Genomic DNA, 19,020 nt, shown 5'->3' on the forward strand with positions numbered 1-19,020 from the left:
ATCTTAATTAGACTGGTCAGCAAAACTACCTTAAATTGGTTTGTATTTTTGTATTTTTTTTTTTTAAATAACCCTCTTTTGTTGCCAGAGGGGAACTAATGGAGTGTAAAGCCATATGCAATTCAAACCTCTTTATACATTTCCTTGTTTTCCATTAGGCCTGCCAGCTCCCAATTCCAAGCTAAGTAGGGCTCCCTTCTCTTACCGTCATCTGCTTGTTCTACTGCTGAATCTAAAAATAAAAGCACCGTCTTGCACATAAGTACCAAGGTTGTATAACGGACTTTCAGCCTCTGAAATATGCCACTGCAATAGCAGCTTTCACATAATCGAGGCAAGTGCCAAGGAAGCAAAATATAGATAAAGTCTCTTTTGCTTCTAACAATTTGTATCTGGTTCAGCAGTCCCAGCCAGCAAGGAACCTGCTTCTCCTTGCAGCAGACGGCTGTGGATGTGCAGCTGTCTGCCTGGGGAAGCAGCACAGTGGCTGATGTAACTTTTTGGAAAAACACATCAATACAGATCAGGATTTCATTTTCTTTCCAGCTGCTACTGCCACAAGTATGGGATTCACACTACGCAGGTGTGTTACGCATGCTGCAAACATCACGTTGGTCATGCACGCTCGTTCTTTGTGTTTCTGAAGTCTGACCATTACTTTCCACTCTACACTGTGCAGATTCTTATAATGAATTCTGGTGCATGAACATGTTCTCAGCTTTCTCTTTTCCTGAAGAAAAAAGTGTCTGTTGTCTTCATATCCCTAAGTCCCAGCCCATTGAGAAGCTCTACAGCACTGTGCTTATCTGCGGACATTTTTTAGATGGCGCTGTTACCACAAATAAATATTTTACAATCAGTATTTATCTTGTTGCAGGAAAAACACATCATACAAATCCCTCAAGATCTCTTAAAAATCTAAAACCTGGATATTGTCCATGATGAAAATGAAAGTACTCCCAATGTCTCTTGGTACTACAAATTTGACTAGGTGAATTTTTCATGTAATTCAACTGTTTCGTTAGAATATAGCTTTGAAATTTGCATTCTCAAGCATATTTTTCCCCTCTGCAGACTGCTATGAACTAATATTCAGTTCTTTGCAGGAGACAACCGGTCAGTTTAAGTGAAAATTGACACAAGCTCCTTCAATACCTGGTTAGAACTGCCTAAAGAAAATTATCTACTTCTTAAGTATCTTTTGGTTCTAAATGAGAGACTGAATTATAGTTAACTTTTCTTCTCTCCTCTCCCAAGCTGGCAACACAGGAGTGAGCTGCAGAAGAGCGCCCCGCTAGATTAAAAACAAACTAAAGAAAGGCTGCAATATATCTTCATTCTTTTTGTAGAGCTACTTACACAGTTTAATGATTTAGATAAATGATCAGAAAAATTTATGTCTGAAAACCCACTTTTGACAGTCACCCATGTCTAGGTATGTTGCTACTTCTGCATGCACAATTCATTTCAATGTTATTAACTTTGTTAGTGTGATCTGCTTTATACTTACATTTCCAAGACCATAACGATGTTGGCTTTTTCTTCAAAGGCATCTACACATTGCACGAGCTTTGGGTGATGTAGACAGTTCATGATGCTGATTTCATCTCTTATGTTTTCTTTTTCCTTTGCAGAATATGCTTTGAAAAATTTTCCTGCCCACACTTTTCCAGTCTTCTTCTCAACAAGCCGAAAGACTTGTCCAAATTTCCCCCTGAAAACATATATCTATTTCTGTAAAATGTTTTTGCAATGTATTGTCCACCATAACCAGTAACATCTTACAATATATTCCAGTGCAACCACATCTGTCTGAAATAAAATATGCTGCCATGTCAAGTACTCTTCCATATTGATTTTATGAAAAATAACCTACAAGAAATTTTGATGAGTACCATATTTAGGGATACTCCAGTTATACAATTAGCTTCTTTTACTCAAGACAGTTCAAAAAATGGATGCCTAAATCCAGGCTTTCATTCATGTGACACTAGTTTTTCTGCACACCTTTTTCTACAGATCGTACACCTCTGTAGGGCAGCAGAGAGGAAATATCTCAGCTATGACATGAAATTTCAAGATATAGGTGAAATTAGAACTTGAATGTAAGAGTCTCAAGTACTTGTAATTCACTTTGTTGTGTAAGTACAAGTGCACCTGTGTGATACACTTAATTAGAAGTGACAGATCTGTTAAGTGAAGCACACAGAATCCCTGGCCTTCAGCACCACTAGCAGCACAAATTGCTCAAAGATTATCATGGCATGCAATTCACATAACCACGAGTTTGAGCACTGAAAAACACAGCCAGGCTAATCACTGACCTTCACTGAGCAATTCTATTAATGCTCTTGGGATTATGACCACTGTCAGCAGAGATCCTACTCTGTGGGCAGGATAATCTTGTTACCACTAATGGATATAATGGAAATGCAAGTGCACAGTGTGTTCTTCTTTCTTCGGCTAGACTTTAGAGCACTGAACAATGAACGAATCCTCTCATTTTATTCATATGTGGGCTCAATTTTCCTTGCCACAAATGCATGTAATGCCTATTTAAAAATATCAATTGATAGGAATAAAGGGTCTTTATGTACTGGAGGCTGACATACATTAGAATCTATTTTTACAGCAACAGAGGAGCCCTGCTGGAAAGCTAGGAGCGCAAGACACCGTCAGAGTGAGAGCGCCTGAACTTTATAATTGCCTGGTAGCATGGAAAACAAGGTGTCTTTCAAGGCACAATAAAGTACTTACGATCCCAGTCTTTCTTCAATATTATAGACATCTGAAACTTTTTGTTCAGTGTTGATAGTAACTGTCCGATAGTTGACCTCTGTTTCTTTCCCTTCTACAAATAAGGATTAAGGACCATGATTAAAACCTCCACAAAACATGAATTAAAATTACAGTTTTTCATTTCTTCTGATTAAAATATGAAATTCTTACCATCATCAGATAGCTCTGCTTCCTCCTCTTTAAGCTCTTCTATAAAGAGAATAAATACATGAATAACTCATTAAATAGGATACGATACTTAAAAATAATTGCCAAATTATTCACAGTAACATGTGTGACTGGTAGACTCTATGGCTAAGCATCAAAAACAGGGAATTTGTGGAATTTGCATTAACTTCAAAATGAAAATCTCTTCGCCACTTCTTCATCTCTTTTAATTACATAGTCAGAATGTAGTCATTGTTTCTTGATAAATAAAGTTCATGTGTTTTGCAGTGCTTGGCTACTCTACCTCCCTACTAGATACATGAGCATACTGAATCAATTCAAAGTCACCTAATAAATTGCTTTAGGAATGCCTTAGTGAAACAGAAAATAAATTAAGTATATTAAAATCAATAACTACACTTCTGATTCGATGACAAATCCTCTTCTGGCTTTTCCGAGTAGTTTTGTCATTGCAAAACCAAGAGTAAAGCACGACCATACATAAAATGATTTCCTGCAGAGCATCCAGACACATTTTTCAGACTCGAGACAACTAGAAAATTTGGAGAGCGTGCACCTTCCTGAGCATGACTGAACTTTGAAGTTGATGATGTCCAAATGGAGACTCCGTTCTCCAGTACGCAAAGGCAAGCAGAGATGTTAGCAAGCTCAATGACACAAGACAGTGAAAGCTGGCCTGAGCGTCCCAATTTTGATTTTTAATTCTCATGCACTTGAACTGTCAGTAGCTTTTTGTGTTATTCCTTATGTTGCCTGCAAGTATGAGGCAAAGGGGCCATTGCTGGAATGTTGCTATATATTACTTACTCTGCTTGGACTTGCTCCTAAGACCTGTGGCTATGACCAGCAATTTGAGCAACTGCAAAGGCAGTTTCAGAAACCTGAACAGCTCTCCCTGTAGCTGACTAAGCTGCAGTTTTTCATTGTAGAGTGCAAGCCCAACCAAGTGATTTATCCCCACTGTGTCAACCAATTTATGTTATGAAACATTAACGCGATACTCTGGATGCCATTATGAACTTTAGAACATAGAGCTAGGTGCAGTAGATGACGAGAAAAAAGCAACAGAAAGAAAGGGTGAAGGGAACACAGATAACTGGTCTGATATAGGCATCACCTATCCAACACATAAAGCTGCATCTGTATTTTGGTGGCTAAGTCAATCAGGTCTATAATTGGTTCCTAAAGCCCTCCTTTCTTTGTGCAGGATTTGCAACTCTTGTATGTCCCAGCGCAGAGTAGCTGCTTTGCAGTCATTTACCAGAAGAGCAGGGAGGGAAGTGAGCCCTCCCCATGCATGGGTAGCTGTCCTCAGATCTTCCTCAGCTAGAAACCACAATTGCAGAGAGCACATCACATTTTCCTCCCCTTTTAAGGGCTGCATAAGGGAGCTGATCCCAACCTTGCTGCCAGCTGTTAGCGTTTGCCAAATAGTGATTAGACAGACAAAGAAGTCAGTTCCCTGTTCTGGAGTGACACGATATTGAAGACATGAACTGGAAACATTTTGGTCCACCAGTGGAAGCCTAAATTAAATAAATGGAATACATCTGAGCTTGGTAAGCGCTGAGTAGCTGTGCTAGAAACTTTCCCAGAAGTGATTCAATGGTAACAAGTTTTCCTCAAACATGGCAATGTCTACTTTAAATATGTTCATATGTTTAATATGACTTACAACTTTATTTTAAAGCTGCTTTCTTGAAATTAGCAGTGAAGAGTTACCCACACCTTTCTTCACTAGGATTTTGTTGGGATTGCTGATATGTACTGGCCACCTCAGTGTGAAAATTAGTAATCACTCTTTCTGACAGTAATGGAAAATCCCCCATTACTCAGCTAAGTGTTTACACAGATGACAGTTTAATGTCCTGACTTTTGGAGTTGCTGAACGCATGCATTTTCCACTGCCTCTAATTAAAGCTATAGTCATGCACTTGAAAAATCACACTCTATATGACTTGTCCTTTCTTCACACTAGCTGTAGCATCAAGAACAGAAATCAAGAAGCCCTGGAATTGAGAGCACAAAGACAGCCCACCCTCCTGCAAACAAAATGCAATTTCTTCTCACCTATTTTGCTATTAAAAATATTTATCACAATAATTCGTACACTCTGTAGGCTCTTTGTATTAAGTCTATGTGAAAAAACTGTTGGTCTTAAAAAACAGCTTGTTTGCTTTGGTCCAGTACACATATAGCTTGCTCTAGAGAAAAGTCAAGTCCCCAACTCTAAGAGACACTTGTCTGGCAACTAAAGAAAGAGGGCATTCAAAGGGAAGAGTTAATGCTATCTCACTTTCTTTCAATTTTATTGCTACTCTTAATGGTACTTTTCCCTCTTTGAAGAGAATTTGCATCTTGATTTACATCAGATTCTAAATCTTTACAATAGAGGGAAGTAATTTCTCCAAATGCATCCAAGTCAGCATTCAAAGAGGAACATGATTTCTTGTTGTTTAGAAATGTCTACTGAGAGGCTTACAGAGCTTTTTGATGCTGCACTGCTTTGCTATCATTTTGTCTTGCTGTGGCAATGGAAGACATCATCCCAAGGATTATCTGAGACACGCTAAACTCCACAGCTCTGCACACACAAGTGAGGAAGGAGAGATACAACACACAGACGACTCCTCAAAGACTGGAAGTATGGAAAAAAACATCATTTTGGTGCCCCAGTTCTGGGATTTTCAGTGTGGTAGGAGTGCAAATGTGATTCTTGTGCAGTAGGTACAAGTGGATTTGCGCAGAAATCTACATACAGTATCTAGTTTTTCAAAAATGATGTTGATTTTTTTGTGTTTAAAATATTTGTACAAATTTCAGAATAATTTCTAAACTGTACCAGCTCTTCCCATTAGCCCTTTGAGAAGACGTTAAACAAACAGTAAGAGTCAAAAGATACTGAACAGTATTTTTACGTGTGTAACTGGAATAAAAATTATTCTTAACACTCGCACAATGTTGCAAACTCAATATGCTAAGTAGGATATAAGTCTTGAATTCTCAAAATCAAGAATATTAGGAGCAACAGGACAGAGGTGCTCTACCATGCTGGCATCTGAAGCATGGGACCTTCAAGACACTCAATTTCTGCTATGTATTCAGTGCTTGGCTAGCAGCTAGCAAATTTGTTTTTTCCTAAAGCAAATTTTGTAAAAGCAAACCTGAGATAGTTTTTTTTTTTTTGGCTTGTTTTTCCATGTTGTGTCCAGTATAAACTGTAATGAGTCCCACAGTATGTTTCAAGTAAGCCACCAAAAGCCTTTTTACAACTGGCCAAGGTCTGAATGAGTGGTTTATGTGTGAAATTTATCACCTTTTACCTGTGCACTGAACTACAGATGTTTGTCAGCCAGCATGCACACAGCAATCTAAAACCCAAGTTATTGATTGCTTTCACAATGCACAATTTAGTTATTCCTGAAACCAATTTTCCACAATGGATGCATGCAAAACATATACAAAGATGGGTGTATATGACATGAAGACTATGAAGGGACTTCAACACACTTACAGCCAGCATAAACATTCATTGCACAGAGGCACATATGAGAACGAATGTGTAAAGCTGCCTGACCCTACTGGGGAACCCTTATGACATGGTTTAAGTAAATTTAGATTTTTGTTCTCTTAACAACTAACCTTCTTGTTTCTCTCCAACCTTTACCACCTCAGATTCTTGACTGGGCTCGCTGATACCGTACACGTTAGCAGCTCGCACACGGAATTTGTACTCCCGGTCAGCCTGCAGGTCCTGCACGTTGAAAGACGTGCTGCGGCAGGTAGTGAGGTCTGTCCATTTGTTATCCACTGAGTTCCAGATCTCCACAGTGTAGGACTGCACTGCGCTTCCACCATCGTAAGAGGAGCCGTACCATGAAAGAGTGAGGGAGGAGCTCCGTATGTCTGATGCACAAGGTGTTCCAGCAGGTGGGTCTGGTTTATCTGTAAAAACACATACACAAAGCACGCTAGATGCAATCATAAGAGTAAGAGGTAGGACTTCTGTTAGGGGATTACTGGCCCTAGCTAACGTCCCTTTTCCTTCCATTCCACTCTGCTTCAAATGTTTGTACTAGAGTAAGGGAACAACTGCAGCACAAGCAGATAGAGATACCTTAAATAGCAAGTATGCATGCCGATCCCACTTGGGCCTCAGCACGGGCTGTTCAGTCCGTAGGAGTTCTTCTAAGCCATGCTGAAGCCTAACGCCCTTCACAGCTATCATTACAGGAACTATTGAGACTAAAACCAGTCACAGACATGTTGGCACGTACTGAAAGAAAATCTCCCTCACAGATCTTGAAGGGTGATAACTCCCAATAATTTATGAAACTTCTTTGCTTGTAAGCAGGTTTTAGAAGCCCAGTGCGCTTTTTGTTAGAAAGGAATTCAACTTATAATACATTTAAATATGGAGATTTTTAGATCATGGACATTTTGGAAATTGCTTGGGAGGTGGAACATTGAAACTTCAGACTGCTTTTCCTAACTTAGAGGCTTGCTCCTACAGTCCTTATTCGCATGGCTAGAATCAGTATCACTAGAACCTGGTGTGCAGATGAGCAACCAGTTATGCAGGCATCTGACAATATAAAAACCTTGAAGTTATATGACATTTTCAAAATTAAGTTTAGTCATTAACTAGTTATTGAAATCAATTTTCTCCTAAGACAAAAAAAACCAAAAACCTTCTAAAAATAACTGATTAAAAAAAGAGCTATGGAAGTTAAGCACTTTGAAAGACTTAAAGGGAACAAAATATCTTCCCTGGGAATAATCCTCTCAGAAGTAATCTAGCAAAATGTACAAAATAATGATGATGTTGATCTGGGTGAACTAGTGGACAAAGGTTGAATGAAAAATCATGGGATGGGATAAAATGACAGAAGATAAAAAGATAGAAAGTGTGTTATGCTACAAACAGCAGTTGCAATGGACACCGACTGATAAAATACTGTCCCGTTTTGCTGGTAAAACTGCTAATGGACACTATTACATTTTCCTTAAGAGATGCAGAGCTGCCAAACCAGACAAAAAATTACAGCCAATTTCTCAGCAGTAAAAACATCCAAATACTGGTGAAAACTGATGCGGATTTTGATTAAAACTTTACTGTGGTGGACTATATCAATTATCTGTCCATACTGAAATTATCATTCTTAGGAAAATCACTGAGCAGACAGAAGTGGTCACAGTTTGCCACGATCATGCCCTTGGTTCTTGGACTGAAAGACCTCTCTGAATCCCGTGGTTTTGCTCATGGAGAGGGAAAACAGGATAGTCTAATCTGATCAAGACTGTTAAACATCATTTCACTGGAATGGGGCCATCCTCTTTCTGCAGAGTTCCATAGAGCAATGATTTCCCTAGAAAAGTCATCTACAGTCAGTTGCCATTGAATATCCACTTCTCCTCAGAACTTAAATATATTAGGAGATGTATAAATAGAATTTTTAAGTATGAGGGAAAATGTTGGGAGGTAAGAAGAGAGATGAACACCAAGGCTTTGTAGATGGCTTCAACATGACAATGCCCGGGTGGAAGAGATTGATGGCCAGAGCAGAAGTTATCTGCACTAACCTTGGCCACATGTAAAGTACCATTCCACTAAGAGTCATTATTATACTGTACATCATTTGTTAAACAAAATAAAGACAAGATGTCCTTAACCTCTGGAATGGCTTATTGCCCTGCTTAGTTGTCACATTTTACTGGCCTCACTCTCTGGCAAAATATAAGGGACTACTAACAAGCTCAGATTTATAGAAGATGAGGACAGAATCGTGGTCTCCTGATGCCTGAAGAGAAGCAGCCCCCTTCCCTGGAACAGTTCTGCCCCAGCCTCCTTGGAGTGGCAAGAAGTGAGAGTTCAGTGCTCACTTTCACAATTTCTCCACTCTTTTACAGTATGGCATCAGGCTCCAGAGAACTGCTTGCATGGCACACATGGATTATACATCTTCAGTCAAATAGCAGTGACAGCCAACTGCTTGTCACTACCAATTATTATCCATAGAGACCTTGTAGAGAATAATATTGTCTATATCCTCTTCAAAATCTGTTCAGGAGAATATTTGGCTGTATGTCATATTTTCCTCCTATAGAATCATAACTGCATCATCTCAGGATGCAGATCTAAGAACTTGGATAACTAACAGCTGACTTATCCTAAATCCAAACAGAACGTGCAGTTCCTGATAGCAAGGGGAAAGCACTTTGAAGAAAAAGCTAAGCCAGCAGTGTATCACACACCAGAGGCATCTGTTTGGATTTGTTAAAGTAGTACAGGTTTTTTGACATCTGCCATGCACACAGCTGAATGTGGGCAATATGGGTTTATTCTGAAGAAAAAAAAAAGTAGCTTACTCCAATACTAAGCCCTGTTTTAAGAGATAAGGCTAGGTTATAGAGATCTGTACATTTGATAGCTTCTGACTAGAGCTCTACACTGAATTCTACAGTGAGGGAAGAAAGAATGCATGTGCTTTTTGCAGAGCATGGTAGCCTGCTACCCCTGCAGGACAAGAAAATATTGTCTCTTTGCTGACTTTCAACACATTGCTACTCCAAATGAAACTCTGGGCATGCATAACAGTGCCCTAAGGCACAGAGAAATGAGGTGGCCTCTCTTTCCATGACTCACCTGGATAATGGCAACACATTTGGTCAGCATAGTTTGCAAAAGCAAGGCTTAGGTATGTGAGCACTGGGAAGAAAACATTAATGGCCAAGGGGTCATCAGCTATCAAGAAAACGCTACATGACTTCAATTTAATGCCTGCCAATCTTGAGAATATTTTTTTACTTCTCGAATATTTTTTTCCGGTAAGAAAATAAGTGAACCTGCAACCCTGGCTGGACTTGTTCAAGCCAGAAAGATGCACTTATGATTTGAAACCTACCATGTGCCACTGCTTGCAGATCTGCTCAGTGTATACATATGGAGGTAGTAGCTGCTATGCGAGATCATAAACAAGAAGGAAAGCCTAATCTTTGCTCTTTCTTAATATGACAGATGTATATATAGCATTTTAACATGCTTAAAAATTATTTTATATCAGACTGGATGGTATTCCACAGCTCTTCACATTCAGAGAATTTGCAGATGGTCTCTTCATGTGTCTGTTTTGTTTCTCCATAGTTTATTCCATGGGGATTTTAAAGGTTACCCTTTATTCATCTGTCTGTATTGAAAGCTAGGATATTTTGCCAAACTACATTCCCTTCTGGAATATGAAATATCTATCAGCACAATCAACTGCTTCCAATAAAAATATCCAGTGGGCTGAGGGGGGTTGTAGAAGTCCAGCACAGTTCCCTATTTTGTCCTTCTGTTTTGGTGCTTAGTGCACCATTCATGTCCTCGAGCTGCCCATTTTCACTATTTCATTTGTGTTTCATGTGCAGTCTTTTACACTCATACACATCACATTTAGGCTTATATTACAAGAACTTTACATAGACTTCATTAGACCGCAGTTTTGTTCTTGCTATTCTGTACTAAACCGTAGCTTCAAGCTAAAATGTAAACTAGAAGCAAGTGAGTGCACTGAAAAATACACTGCTCCTTGTGAATGCTTCTATAGGAATATATTGGTAGGGGGAGCCATTCATTTAAAACATTGGTATCTAACTACAGCTTCACTATTGTATGCTGCAAAAGAAAACATTTACATTCACCATCAGATGTCTCGTCTCTGCAAAACCAGGGGCATTCCAGTCTTGGCCAGTTTGTATCATGCATATAACACCAAAACAAAGCTTTAGTTATGCTTTATGATATTCTGGATGGTCTCCATCAAATTGACTGTATCCACAGTCCTGCTGAACTTGGTCAGAATTCTAAAAACTCCACCTTCCTTTGTAGCAGACAGTACTTAGACTTCTTTTACTAGGATGCATGTTCACTTTATTTACCTAATAGAATAACTGCAAAAGTGAACAAGGTAAGTTGGAGGTTGGACAGCTACGTGCTAAGTGGGTCTCAGGCACAAAGCTCCCTAGGTAATCTCTCTAGGGTTACCAGCAGAGTTGCCCTGAACTGGCTCACAAAGGCCAGCTGCAAGCAAAGGAGATGGACAATTAGCTAACTTGGCCTCCAGCCTGCCCTATGGACTGTTCTGCACAGCTGCATGGAGACTGCGTACAGTCACTGGCACTAACAGCGCAGGGGAAACAGCAGTAGCAGCTCCTGTGTACTACACACTGTGCACAGGGAAGTAAGAGAAGAGTGGAGGTGATGTGAAAGAGGTCATCTGCTCTCCTCCCTTTGTGCTCCAGCAGCTAGGCACAGATTAGAAATGAAGCTACTTCACAGCCAAGGGAGATATAAATTACCACTACCCCAGAGCAAGGAGGGGCAGGCGAGGAGGTCAGATCCCACTGTATTCTCTGTGGCACGCTTTCCTCAGGGCAGATGGTAAAGTCACGAGCTGGCCTCACATGAAATGTATAAGTCACATTTAAGACCATACTGGGATTGAAACAAACACTTCTTACTTACTCCCAGATTGAATTCAGCTGCGCTCCTTCCTCAGATTCTCAGAAATACTTTGGTAAACAGGTTTGGATATATATTCTGGAGTGATCTTTAATTAGTTTTTATTTGAACAGTCTGATAAGCATAAAGCATATGCGTGCACAACGTTTATCACAGAACCAAACTCGACTCAAGGTCCTTGCCTTTTCCAGTGGTCTACAAACCCAAATTCCTCCTCGTAATGAACTTTCTCTCTTCCTGTATGGGTGGCAAATCCCAGCTCATACAGGGCACCCACACAGCATGAAACCGTGCTATCCAGATTCTCACGGACAACTCAACACTGCTCGGTTTACAGAGCCTGCAGAACACAAGCACTGCTCCAGGAGACCAAAAAAGGCAGCTTCTCCTTATTTAATTCAGAGTGCAGGGAAACAGCAACTGCTCTGCTGCTTGATGTGAGGGTCAGCCCGAGCCCAAGCTAGGCTCCAGGGCTTGCTGCATATTAGGAGCTCGCAGGGCTCTGATGCTCTTTTGAGCTACAATGCTGTTGCAGTAGAAAGCCTCTGGAAATGCAGAACACTATAACCGCAGTCCCTGAAAAAGATTTATTTTTCTTTTACTGACAGAGACAGCACTGAAGCAATGTCTCTGAAGTCGTTTTCTTTATCTGTTCTCAAAATTGGTTTGGTTTCTTTTAAAACCCAGTTATCATGTTACTGTATAATACTATTATTAGCTATTGTGATATTTGCCTGCCAGATAAAGAATAGACAGAAAGAAACAATTTAATTCCATTCCACAAGCTGTTTAGCCAGAGAAGGTATTTAATATGCTGCAAAAGCCAGTTGAACACTGTCCATGCCGACAGCACTGGCAGAGCCTTCATTTGAAATTCATCAGCAGGAGAAAAGCGAAACCATAAAAGGCCATAACTGAACTCTGCATTATTGCTGACAGAGCTTGGGGTCATGGCAGACTTCTCTGCTGTGCTTGGAAAACTATGCCCTGCAGATTTTTTTTTTCCAAGGGAGGGAAGTGCTATAAGTAGAGAGACTGTTACCCCTTTCTACCCTATACCACCCAGTAACATCCTGCTGGATGCTATGGCACCACAGGTTTAACATAAACTAGAAAAGGATTCCTGGATTCTCCCACAAAATAGCACAAGGGAGATGAAATTTTCTCCTACTGAACCAGCCTCTGCAGCGGGAGCCAAGGACCTCATGGACAAGGTCCCTTAGCTCAGGGGATTTCCACAGCTACAGCTCTGTCAGAGTTTGAAATTCTCCTCTTGCCTTTAATACATACAGCAGACTTTTGCTAGCCTTCATCAACTGGGGCCCTTCCCCACAGCTCTGGCTGTTATTTAAACATTGCGTTTTTGAGATCTGTGGATAAAATAGCTCATGAACGCTGAAGGCCTGCAGCACTGCTTTGTGCCGTTTTTTCCCACTTTGCCAGAGGGGCAATTGAGGCATGCAGGAGTGCAATGACCTTGCCCAAGGACACGCAGGAGAATGGAGCTGGGAATGAAACCAGAGCTCAGCACTCCTACGCATATGCCCTCAGCACAAGAACATCTCCTGCCATGGCCCTAATGGAACAAACAAATATATAATGCATTCTCAGGAGCCCGTTTTCTAAACCATCTGTTCTGTGCCTGAGTCAACAAGCTATTCAGATTACTCACGTGCTACATGTTGGGCAACTGGTTTGATAAGTGGTTGAATGAGAGCTCTGATACCTGTCCACTGAAAGGCAAGGTGAGTTTTAGGACTTGCCCTGGTGAGACTGTAAGCTGATTCCAAATCTTTGCAGTGCCAGTTTAGGTCCTAGGAACACTGAGTTCATGTGCAGAACTGGAGTCATGATGTATCAATCATTCCATAGAAACTAAGACATTCCTAGTATTTAACGGCAGGTAAAATACAGGAAGCTTGAGAATATTTCCTTTTCCACAATATTTCCTTTACTTCACTGGAAACAATAAGTAAAGATAAGTATGAGAAAAAATACTAAGCAGAGATTTCTATGGGAATTTCTCCTAGCAGAATTGTCATTGAAACTAGATGGCCCTTCAGAGAATAAAGGGATCGGTGAACCAGCACTGATGGATAAGGCAACATAAGCTGTTAGTCCTCTATATGCTCTTATCTCGCTGTCATAATTTAGTTTTGATGTGGCTGCAGAGTTGGGCCACCAAGCATTAGCGGGGAGACTTGACAGTGAGGGTTCTAACACTCCTGAACTACAACAACAGAAGCAAAACCATCAGCAGTGTAAGACATCTCTTCCTTAACTGTCAGTCTAATTGCCCTTTAACCAGAAAACTGGTGACAAAAATCCTCCAGCGATCCAAAGGAATTTAAAAGGTGAAAGGTTAGAGGTCAAATCCACCCACATACTGTTAGGAAATTCATTGCATTCTTGGACCCTAGATGTAAACAGGGAATCACATGGCTTCTGCGAGATAGAATCTGGTGCTCCTCCAAAGAGGCTGAAAAAAACTTTCGGAAGTGGTCATCTTAGTGCTTTGGAGCTGCCTTGCTTTCTATTGAAGTTTCTATGGTTGCTCTGCTTCACTGATGTCTGTACTTGCTTTGCCAGACAGAAAACACCATTTCTAATGCTACTGGATCCACTCACTGAGCAGATAGCCCCAAGCCAGACCTCTCAGGCACTCACAGAAAATGCTGATAGTGCCACTGTTAACTGATGATTATGCTACTACATTTCCTTATAATAGAATTTAAGGGCAAAGAACTAATGCTAGTATAGCTATATCTCTTGCTGAACCAGAACCAAGTCCTTCATATAATTAATTAGTAAGTCTACCACTATACTCACTGACTACTGGAGTTAGTGTTAATCTTATTCTCATGCGAATTCTCAAGTTAATGTTTTCATTTTTGCTTGGAAGACTGCTCACACAGATTGTGCTAAAGGCACGGAAGTAACTTTTGTCACAGAATGCAACCTCTCCATCCCAACTCAAGTAGGAAATCACAGCATCACACAGAGCAGCAGGTATTAATGAAGTCATAGTATACTGCTTGCATACCTGTATGGAACATGCTTATATATAAGTATGCTCAAGTTCTTGGTTTATCGCTGTTTAAAAGTGCGTGAGAACACAGAGTGTACATTACGTACACAACTTCTTGGCATAAGTATACCAGAAAGAACAATTATCTTTGAGCTTTTCAGAGTATAAAGATATTGCTCTTACTCTTTTTCGCGCATCTGTCATACAGCTCACTCATCACCATCATAATTTTTATACAACACTACACCCGAAACAATACAAATTTAAAGGACTTAAAATACAAAGCTGATCAAATTGATGCTCCAGGTAGGCAGTGCACATGCTTTTACTTCAGTATGAAAAATCTTCACTTATACCAAAAGTATTCACCAAACACATCAATACCCCTGTATACTAGGCATGGAAACATTAAGCATTTTGCCCAAAATTATGAAAGCAGTTTGCAGCATGGCTGCTGAATAGACCACTTATTCTCCTTGACAAATTCTCCTCATTAAATACTGTTTTTTTTTTTTTTGACTCTTTGTCACAGTATCCAGCTTTAGCTAATATGAAGACCTGGTTCCTTTTTCAAAAATGGTTGCAGACTGGGGCATTCCTGTCACACAGCTAAAATGTTCAGAAACAGCAGTTTGATATATTTACCCAGATACAGCCAATAAATGGCACGAAAGGAATGAATATTCCCTGCTATCACCATAGAGTGAGGGCTCCTTTCCTAAATCAGTCCTATTGTACATTCAGCTCATCACTGGCTCATTTAATATAGCTTTGGCAACAGAAGTCTGCTTTAATCCGATTCAGTGTCTGCTGTGAATCATTAGCTCAGTCCCATATCAGGATGATTTGGATTTGGAGCAGAAACACACTGCAAAAATCTCCCTAGAGAGATGTTTCAATTAATGGAATTGCTTAATTGAGAGAGCTAATTTTGACAATAGCGAAAAACTCAACACGGGCATTTTGAGAACAGTCTGTTCTTTAAGAGCAACTTAGGATGTCTTCTACTTCAGGTCTCAGTATTTTTAGTGCTTATACAGGCACAAAGTTACACACTGAATCAATGGTCAGCTCAAGACTCTGTCCCTGTGGCTCAGTTCTGTGTGCTCACCATCACACCACACTGCCAATCAGTTAAAAGGGTCTCATCTAACTTAACTAGATATTTTTGCATCTGTGGTGTGGATTGCAAGCAGCTTAATCTGGAGGCTGAGTTTAATGGATAACTGGTTTGATCCATGAGCTCATAGATATTCATTATAATCACAAAATAAAGAAATCCTTAGAACAAAGTTGGGATTCTTTCAAGCGTTTCTTTTCCCATGGTCCAGAGTGAATCAAATCATACACTTCTCAAACTCTGAGTGTCAGAATTGCTGCTGAGATTAGTTAAGCTTGCAGTTGAAGTCTGATCTCTAGCACTAGGGCTTTCTCCATGTTACAAATGTGGGAGTGAGGGCAAGTTTCTTCCCAGTACTTTGGACAGAGCAGAGAGAACAGACAGGTGAGAATTCAGAAATAAGAATGTGCTTTGCTATACTAAGAGTTCTCACATTTTGCATACCTAGAGAAGTACAGCTTCCCCATTCTGACTAGAGCTTTGGAGAAAAGACAGCACCTTCCAGCATTTCAAAGTGCAAACAGAGTGAAGGTTTTATCTCAGTAGTGAAGTTCAAACCTACTCCCTAGAAGGGAGACATTTTTACCACCCTTTCCCACATTTTGGGGTACCCAGATGGAAGAATCTGGCCTTAAAATGCATATGGAGCGAACTAGGAATCCTGAGCCCTTGTCATGCTTTTGGCAACGCTGATGTCAGTGAGATGTCTCACTGAAGGGCTTGGCAATTTTACAAAAGGGAATTCATTCTTTTAAGTTGGAACAGATAGCCTGTCATCAGCCAAAATGCATGGCAAACTTGAACACATTGTAAGGATTCTTCACTCAACTCTCCCAAAAGCATCTCTCTGAATCCCACTGTTCTCTGGCACATTTCTCACTTACGGAAAAGCAAAGCAGGAGGCTGAGATGAAGCTTTATAAGGTTATAGAATTCAAAGACTTTCAAACCAATTAACTCCAATGGATATAAAACAGCAACTTATATAATGACGAAGCAAGGTTCACTTAATGACAAGATCATAGGAACTGTTGGCCCAATTCAGCTAGAAAAAAAAACATCTTGCCCAATAACCTCCTACATTTAGCAGCCTGCAGCAGCTGCCCAGGAAAGAGTAATAAAAAGGGAAATGTGAAGAGTGAAGGATCTCCTGCCATACCTCTGGCTGCTAGTCAGTTGTGTTGGGGCTTAGGTCACAAAAGCAGTAGCCAGAACAATATATATGATGGTTATTTGAGGACCAATTCTTCATGCTGCTTATTTTTAACCTAGCTATACTTCTGACACGTACAACCTACTACCGGGAGGAGAGATATGATTTATATATATATCATGCAAAAATGCTTACTCTACTTTCTTCTATTCTTGTGCTCTAAGGCATGTTGCTGGCATCTACTTGATATTTATATTCATTTATCGTCATCTTTTAACTGCACCCAGTGCCAGAGATTAGGCAAAAGAAGTTAACTTAAATAATCAGGAGGTCTGTGTTGAAAATAAACTCAATAGTGTGCAACTGAAGATATTCTCTTTTTCATAATGGTTATTGTAACTGAACTGTGATTCTACTCATTAAACTTTGTACGTTGTCCACTGAATTGCTGGAATGAATTTCCAGTCCAACTTAGATTAGTGGTGTTTTGCCATGGAGTTCATTGGAGTCAGATTTTTACCTTTGTCATTATGCACACATTGCTTACTTACTCACTAGCCCACAGTCTGTTAAGACAGCAGAAGCAATGCAGTTATGACTGTGTGGTAGGATGAAGACTGGCTATCTGAATTTGAATTTGTCCAAATGCCTGGGCTCTGCCCTCCCCCAAGGGAAGGGGTCCTCATGTCAAGATGCCTCTGCAGGCCACAGAGACCTGAGCCTACGAACAGAAGGAAGCAGACTAATGTTTTAACCAGATCTTGATCTCTGCTTGTAGAAATTTCTTAGATTTGCTTGGAAACCGCTTGCTGTGTATCCACGTCAAGGTGGGTTCATTGGGCCTTGCAAAGCTTGATGTCACAGCCTAGATTTCTCTGGTACTCACCAGCTGAACAGCAGTTAAATCTACAAACACACTGAAACTGTCTGCCAGTCTAAAGCTATCTGTAGCTGTCCACAGTCTGCTACAACAAACTTGATGCTCTGAAGCTGTCATCTGATCCGTTTTTTTGAAACTTTAGAACACTCTCATTATTTCATAGTTTACCTGTATATTTAAGAATACGTGTGTGATACAGACATCAAAATATAAAGGGCTTTAAATTCAAAACGGACTGCCTCTACCCATTGCTTACTGCCCCTATAAAACAAGCAGAAAAAAGTAGGAATTTCAATTACAAGGACAAGACCTCCCTCCCCCAAGCAACAGGATGTTTGCAGGTTTACAGTCTGAGAGAAGCCATCTCAGTCCTTCCTAAACTAGCACTTCTAAAATTTGCAGTCTAGCAAATATATGAATGCTACAAATGTTAAATGGAAAAAGATGGACTACAGTTGCATCTAACCAAAAATGGAGACATGCATTGTTTTGTTTTTTTCTTGTACTTATAAAAAGTCTAGACTACTTTGTACCTCCATCTACAATTAGTAATTTTTGAAAATAAAATACAGTATAGCCCCACTGAAATTGCTTATAATGCTTATTACAGTGCCACAGTCCAGCCTAGATGTTTTTTAAAGAATTGGGTTTTTGCTTCATTCTTTTTAACCGATCTGATGATTTTACTTTTTTTTGCATATCATCATATGTATTATAAAACAAATATAGAGCGATGTCTCAAATAAGTATATCTCTAAATCATTATTACAAACTCACCAACAACTGTAAGGTTGACTTGTGCTTGTCTGCTGCCAAGTTTGTTTTCTACAACTAGTGTGTAACATCCACAATGTTCCTGCTTTGTCGACGATATTGTTAGCTTGCTGCTGTTTTCAGCATTCTCAATTTTGATAAATTCATTTTCTTGAATCTGCCAAGTTCAAAAGGAAAAAAAGATCTTATGGGAGGAATTTCTTTATCTCTATACTTGAAAGAGCTCAAAGTACATACAACACAAGGTTAGGATAATGATGGCCATCTGTAGATAACTCTATCCTAGCAGTGATTATGTTCAGCTGGTAAAGAATGTAGCTGGCTCAAGTCATCGAGAAATGCAGTGGAATGTTACAATAGTTCAATTCCTGCAACAGAAACAAGGAGCACTGATGCTGGTTGGAATCAACTAAGGAGCAGGGGTTTCACTTTCTGCTACCTTTTTTACAGGCTTAAAATGCACAGTGTAGTTGGCATTTGAAAAAATTTTGGTCTCACATATCTCACATCATCACAGTGCCACAAGGGTTTAGCCCTCATCATCCTAATTCATTTGCCATTCCAAATGTGTAAATCATCCATAGCTGTGACTTTTA

The 19,020-nt window shown here is 39.9% G+C and overlaps 1 protein-coding gene across 3 annotated transcripts in view; it reads right to left on the reverse strand.

Annotated features, from left to right (window-relative positions):
* MYLK (myosin light chain kinase) overlaps window positions 1-19,020 on the reverse strand; it is a 191,305-nt gene that overhangs the window by 23,010 nt on the left and 149,275 nt on the right. For all 3 annotated transcript variants that reach the window (XM_021400604.1, XM_021400605.1, XM_021400606.1), the window contains 5 exons: window positions 18,428-18,581; window positions 6,610-6,912; window positions 2,950-2,988; window positions 2,758-2,851; window positions 1,511-1,714 (listed from right to left, as the gene is read on the reverse strand). In XM_021400604.1, the coding sequence (XP_021256279.1) occupies window positions 1,511-1,714; window positions 2,758-2,851; window positions 2,950-2,988; window positions 6,610-6,912; window positions 18,428-18,581 (794 nt within the window). The remainder of the gene's footprint in view (window positions 1-1,510; window positions 1,715-2,757; window positions 2,852-2,949; window positions 2,989-6,609; window positions 6,913-18,427; window positions 18,582-19,020) is intronic.

Source organism: Numida meleagris, chromosome 5 (genome assembly GCF_002078875.1).
Source record: "Numida meleagris isolate 19003 breed g44 Domestic line chromosome 5, NumMel1.0, whole genome shotgun sequence".
NCBI lineage: Eukaryota > Metazoa > Chordata > Aves > Galliformes > Numididae > Numida > Numida meleagris.